Source organism: Carassius gibelio, chromosome A20, assembly GCF_023724105.1.
Source record: "Carassius gibelio isolate Cgi1373 ecotype wild population from Czech Republic chromosome A20, carGib1.2-hapl.c, whole genome shotgun sequence".
NCBI lineage: Eukaryota > Metazoa > Chordata > Actinopteri > Cypriniformes > Cyprinidae > Carassius > Carassius gibelio.
Window position 1 is genome coordinate 1,737,943 of NC_068390.1, and position 6,336 is coordinate 1,744,278.

The 6,336-nt window shown below is 35.0% G+C and overlaps 1 protein-coding gene across 1 annotated transcript; it reads right to left on the reverse strand.

Moving 5' to 3' along the window:
- Positions 1-2,483: 2,483 nt before the first annotated feature.
- LOC127938333 (uncharacterized) lies at positions 2,484-4,966 on the reverse strand. The gene is made up of 4 exons (XM_052534875.1): positions 4,033-4,966; positions 3,771-3,923; positions 3,430-3,522; positions 2,484-3,237 (listed from the first exon to the last, which is right to left on the reverse strand). The coding sequence occupies exons 1-4, from the start codon at positions 4,555-4,557 to the stop codon at positions 2,926-2,928; spliced, it is 1,083 nt and encodes a 360-aa protein (XP_052390835.1). The 5' UTR covers positions 4,558-4,966; the 3' UTR covers positions 2,484-2,925.
- Between the last annotated feature and the right edge of the window lie 1,370 nt (positions 4,967-6,336).

Here is a 6,336-nt window from a genome sequence, read left to right on the forward strand (position 1 = left end):
ACAGCTTTCTGAATCCAGTAATGTTGAAATAGTGTTTCTTTTCAAATGAAGTGAAATCAAGCCCAAATCTGCTCAAAAACTTTTCTCTCTATTAGAGAAAGCTGTTTCATTCAGTATTCAGTGCAAATCTTGCCAAACTGATAGATGCTTATGCCTTATGAAATACAATGTTTTCTGCAAAGCTGTAAGACAGTTTTTAATGTGTTAGAAGTTATATGCACAAAAACAAATGTTAGAGCTTCAAAGCTCAAGATTGTCAGATTACAGGTTTCTGAGTCCAGTAATGTTGAAATTGTGCTTCTGTTCAAATGAAGTGAAATCTAGCCCAAATCTGCTCAAAAGCTTGTCTCTCTATTAGAGAAAGCGGCTTCATTCAATATTCATTGCAAATCTTGCCAAACTGAAAGATGTTTATGCCGTATGAAATACAATGTTTTCTGCAATGCTGTAAGACAGTTTTTAATGTGTTAGAAGTTATATGCACAAAAACTAATGTTAGGACTTCAATGATCAAAATTGTCAGTTTACAGCTTTCTGAGTCCAGTAATGTTGAAATAGTGCTTCTGTTCAAATGAAGTGAAATCAAGCCCAAATCTGCTCAAAAGCTTTTCTCTCTATTAGAGAAAGCTGTTTCATTCAGTATTCATTGCAAATCTTGCCAAACTGAAAGATGTTTATGCCGTATGAAATACAATGTTTTCTGCAATGCTGTAAGACAGTTTTTAATGTGTTAGAAGTTATTTGCACAAAAACTTATGTTAGGACTTCAATGATCAAGATTGTCAGTTTACAGCTTTCTGAGTCCAGTAATGTTGAAATAGTGCTTCTGTTCAAATGAAGTGAAATCTAGCCCAAATCTGCTCAAAAGCTTGTCTCTCTATTAGAGAAAGCTGTTTCATTCAATATTCAGTGCAAATCTTGCCACACTGAAACATGCTTATGTCTTATGAAATAAAATGTTTTCTGCAATGCTGTAAGACAGTTTTTAATGTGTTAGAAGTTATATGCACAAAAACTAATGTTAGGACTTCAATGATCAAGATTGTCAGTTTACAGCTTTCTGAGTCCAGTAATGTTGAAATAGTGCTTCTGTTCAAATAAAGGGAAATCAAGCCCAAATCTGCTCAAAAACTTTTCTCTCTATTAGAGAAAGCTGTTTCATTCAGTATTCAGTGCAAATCTTGCCAAACTGAAAGATGTTTATGCCTTATGAAATACAATGTTTTCTGCAATGCTGTAAGACAGTTTTTAATGTGTTAGAAGTTATATGCACAAAAACTTATGTTAGGACTTCAATGATCAAGATTGTCAGTTTACAGCTTTCTGAGTCCAGTAATGTTGAAATAGTGCTTCTGTTCAAATGAAGTGAAATCAAGCCCAAATCTGCTCAAAAGCTTGTCTCTCTATTAGAGAAAGCTGTTTCATTCAGTATTCAGTGCAAGTCTTGCCAAACTGATAGATGCTTATGCCTTATGAAATACAATGTTTTCTGCAATGCTGTAAGACAGTTTTTAATGTGTTAGAAGTTATATGCACAAAAACTTATGTTAGGACTTCAATTATCAAGATTGTCAGTTTACAGCTTTCTGAGTCCAGTAATGTTGAAATAGTGCATCTGTTCAAATGAAGTGAAATCAAGCCCAAATCTGCTCAAAAGCTTGTCTCTCTATTAGAGAAAGCTGTTTGATTCAATATTCAGTGCAAATCTTGCCAAACTGAAACATGCTTATGTCTTATGAAATAAAATGTTTTCTGCAATGCTGTAAGACAGTTTTTAATGTGTTAGAAGTTATATACACAAAAACTAATTTTAGGACTTCAATGATCAAGATTGTCAGTTTACAGATTTCTGAGTCCAGTAATGTTGAAATAGTGCTTCTGTTTAAATGAAGTGAAATCAAGCCCAAATCTGCTCAAAAGCTTGTCTCTCTACTCTGAAAAATTTTTTTCATTCAACCAATTAAAAAAATTTAGGGTAATGGTTCACATCTATATTTTATTACTTGTACCAATTAAAAATAAATAACTTGCTCTAAACAATATTTTCTCTGTCTATGAAAACTATTTAGTAAAACCTGATAGAAAGTATATTTTTCTTGTTGATGAAAGTAAATTAATTTAAATTATATTTTTGATCTAAACAAAAAGATATAGATTTAATTAAAACAAACTTTCTCATTTAAGAAATATTAGAATAATTTAGTTTTCTCAATCAAATATATAAAGATTCAATTAAACAATTGTTTTAAATTTAAGAAATATGTATTAGAAATATTTAACTTTATCCAATCCAACAGATATAGATTTAATTTATCTTAATAGAATAGTTAATAGAAATTTAGTTTTATACAAATAAAAACATTAATTTAATAAAACATGATTCCCATTAAGAAACATCATTAATAGCATCTGATACAAATCTAATCCAAAAAGACATCAATCATTTTCAATACATCATTTTATTAACATTTTACATATCCGTAACTTGCTACTAAAGTGTCAGATTTTTAACATTCTTCTGAGTTTGACATTTTCAGATTTTTTTAAACATTTTTTAACATTTAGTAGCTGGCAAACATTGACATTTTCTTAAATCTGTGGAATTCGACAAGCATTGAATTAGGATTTTTTTTTTTTTCCATCAGAAATCTTTTTTTTTTATGATGCAACAAATAATATCCACCAGCCAAAAAAAAAAAAAAAAAAAAAAAGTTTGAAACAGAACGCAAGTATGGAGTTGTTGCGTACACCGTCATAATACAATGTAAACTTAAATAAATTGGCAGCATTTAGAACAGCTGATTGCCAAGGCTTGACAGATTATACTACTAAAAATACTGAACCAACTGCCGAACCATAGCCAGCTACTCAAACACAAAATGAATTGCAGGGTAAACATTTGCAGGGATGTGTGGGAACCCTGAATTAAGCTCTATTGTAGAGTTGGTCGTAGAGCCGCTTGACTTTATTGGTCATGCCTTTTGGGTCCAGCTCCATGATGACTTTCTGTATGTACTCAAATGTCAGTTTCAGTGTCTTTGGATATTCCAAATTGAGGGTATAAAGGAGCCCCAGGAGAATGGCAACAGCATTTGCAATGGATGGCAACTCGCTCAGAACCTTTTGTCCCTCCAGTACGATGCCAATGTCTTTGGGTACAGCTTGGGCATCTCTAAAGACAAATATTGCCATGGTTTCCTGTTGAAGAATTGCTTCAGCCTCTTCCTTCTCTGACACCTGGTAAAGAATTTAAAAAGGAGAAAAAAAAAAGAAAGAATCAGAAATCAAAGCAGTTTGTATTTTCCCCCAGATTAACCTCCTAAAATTCCAACAGAGGGCATGGCAGATTTTGTTACGTCCACACATCTGCTATGTTTACATTGATGCACACTACAACAAAAGATTGAACTGACTTTAAGGTTGCCTTACCAGGAAATCTTTGATGAGGTCCTCCACTGCTTCTCCCATGTTAAGGATGAGACATTTAAGTGCAATCTCTCTCTTTGTAGCCGTGTCAGTATCCTGCATCAAGAGAGTAAAAATTAACCCCCTGTAGTCAGCAAAGTCACTGTAAAGTCATTTAAAAAATGTGAAATTAAAAATAATGTAATGTAAATAAAATAATTTATTTTAATTAAGAAAATATTTTTATTCTTATTATGCAATAAATGCCATTTCTTATTCATAGAATCTTGAAAAATGTATCTTATTATTGAGGACCTGAGAGGACATGTGGGTGAGCAAGAAAAGTAAAAAAAAAACATCTATACCTTTTCTACAACTGGCAGCAGCCTTGTCTTCTCCCGAATGGCTCCTCCCTTCTTTCTGATAACCTTTATCATTTCAGTGCATTTCTCATCAAGGTTCTGCATGAATCTTGCTTCAAGTGGTATTGTGGTTACTCTCAAGAACTCTGCGTTCACCTTGGGAATATACATAGTGTATATATAATCAAACAAATGTACATAAATAAAAAAAAAAAATAATAAATAAACAAATTTTAAATTCATATAATGAATAATGCTAGTGTACCTCTTGAACGTCAATGAGTGCCGGCCATCTTTCAATGATACTGAGCAAAGGTGTTTTCTTGTCGACAATTTCTTGCCTCCTAAATGCGAACGTCTGTGCCATCTTCTCTCTAATTGTTTTGACATTGTTCCTTTTCTTTACCTCAGACAATAGGGCAATTCTCTCTTGCTCCATCAACTCCGGGGTCTTGTTGAGAGGTAGAGATGGGTAATGGTTAGACTCAGCTCGCCTGGGTTTCTTTATGTTCTTTGCAGGGTGAGAATCCATCGAGGACTTTCTTTTCACTGTATTGACAGACAGCTCATCAGATGATGAACTGTGCGATTTCAGGTATGTGCGATAGTTATACATCTTTGTCTTAAGTCTTTGTTTCCATCCATAACTGTGGTTAAAGGACCCAGGTTCTTTCAGACAGGGGTGTGTCTGTGTGAGTGCCTCTGCCACCTCACTCAAGTCTGCATCGCTAGGATAGGATCTGTAAGAATAGACTTTGTCGGCGAGCGTTTCCAGAATGTTTGAAAGCATTTTGGAACTGGGAGTGAGTCTAGCCTGGCTTCTCTGATACTCAGCATTTCCATCCCTAAGTTGGGATTCTGTTGAATGAGAGAAAGTTGGGATGACAAACACCTTGGGCCACTGCTCCTTTCTATAGGTGTCAGAGGAAGCACTGCTTATGGGTAGTGTGTCATCCGAGCTTGCAGAGATGCTTGAATCATCTTGACTGAGAAAACTGGCCTTATTCACAGACGTGCCAACTGGCTCCAAAAATAAAGTAACAGTGGGTTCTACTGGAATAACTTTCAAAGTGCCTAGATCCTTGAGTTGTGAGGTTGAAGTTAAGTTAACCCAAGTGCCAAAATCAGCATCATTGTACTGAAGTCGTATTTCATTCGTAAGACCGCAGACACACTTTATTTCCTGGATGACTTCATCAACAGATTCAATTTGATCTGGTTGTCCTCTCCTAAAATAACCAGGAGCCGTGTGATGCCTGCCATGCTTTGAGATCCTCAAATTAGAAGGTAAAAAAGAGAAAGGCAGCATTAATAATCAAATCGACTATAAGAAATAGAAAGGATTTACTTTAAATAGTAAAAATATTTCTATATAACTGATGTGGCTGTATTTTGGATGATATATATGCAGGTTTATAGATTGAAAAGAAAAAAAAACAACAACAACAAAAATGTACCAATCAAAACACAAATACAAACCTTAAATGTGAATATATCGTTTGAGTGTAATAAGCCGCATAGCCCCAACTGTGTAGTCTACCAGGGGATAAGGATCGGTCAGTTGAGATGGCTCCAGAACTTCAATCTCCTTTGAAGGTGAGGTTTCAAGTTGAAAAGCTCTGAAGTGTTCTATGTACCAAGAACTTAGTTTGCGAACAACAAAGGCCAACTCGTTTTTGAGGACCACCATCTGGATGATTTCAGTGAAGGCAGGAATTCCTTCAATTGAGTCATATGAAAGGATCATTCCAAGTCTGTAGTTAAATCCATTATAGATTACATTTTCAGTCAAAGAAACTTCCTTCACATTTGGGTGTTTCTGTTTAACAGCCTGTGCAATTTCATCTTTCAGGACATCAGTGCTAACAGTTGAGCAATGCTTAACTTCCAAGAGAGGTTTAGGAAAGTTGAATGAGTAGAGCTGGTGTGCCAGAGATAACTGGTGTCTCTCTGCCAAGGAAAACAACACGTTTTTAAAGCAGGTAGTGTGTCGTACAACTCTCTTAAAAAAGCTATGTTTCCCTTCAAATCTTAAAGTCCAGAGCAAAACAAGAGGTCCAAACTGATAAATTAGCTGTGGATAGTGTTCCAAAAAGTGATGCTTTGGAAGCAAGTTTGAGTCTGGGAAAACCTCTTTGAACCGTACTCTATGCTCAGAGATTTTGAAATTTAAGTAAGCTATTGTTTCATCAGTATGCACAGGTGTGACAACAAGGTCAACAATGTCCTTTAAGTCTGTGAGGAGATTCCAAGCAGGTTCGTCAGCAGGTACTTTATGTCCCAAGAGAAGTGGCAAAAACCTGATCAAACTCCAATTCTCATGAGAATTGCCACCAACTGTTTTTCTTTTTGCATATGTAGGTGGCACAGGATGGGGAGAATTTGCTTTATCTTTCCACTTGAAGGGGAATGTATTTATGGAGTCATTCAAAAATTCCAAAGTGAAGTATTTCTTTGCGGTGAAGACAGAAAGACAAAGAGCTATTTCGAAAGGAACAATTCCTTCAAATAAATCATGCACTATGTCCGGTGGAAAGCCAGTAGTGACATTAAAATGAGCAAGTTTTTC

Coding starts and splice junctions, on each gene's coding strand:
- LOC127938333 (XM_052534875.1), bottom strand. CDS start 4,557: ATGCTTTCAAACATTCTGGAAACGCTCGCCGACAAAGTCTATTCTTAC. Junction 3,523..3,770: donor TGCTGCCAGTTGTAGAAAAG/GTATAGATGTTT, acceptor CTCTTGATGCAG/GATACTGACACGGCTACAAA. Junction 3,238..3,429: donor ACCTCATCAAAGATTTCCTG/GTAAGGCAACCT, acceptor ATTCTTTACCAG/GTGTCAGAGAAGGAAGAGGC.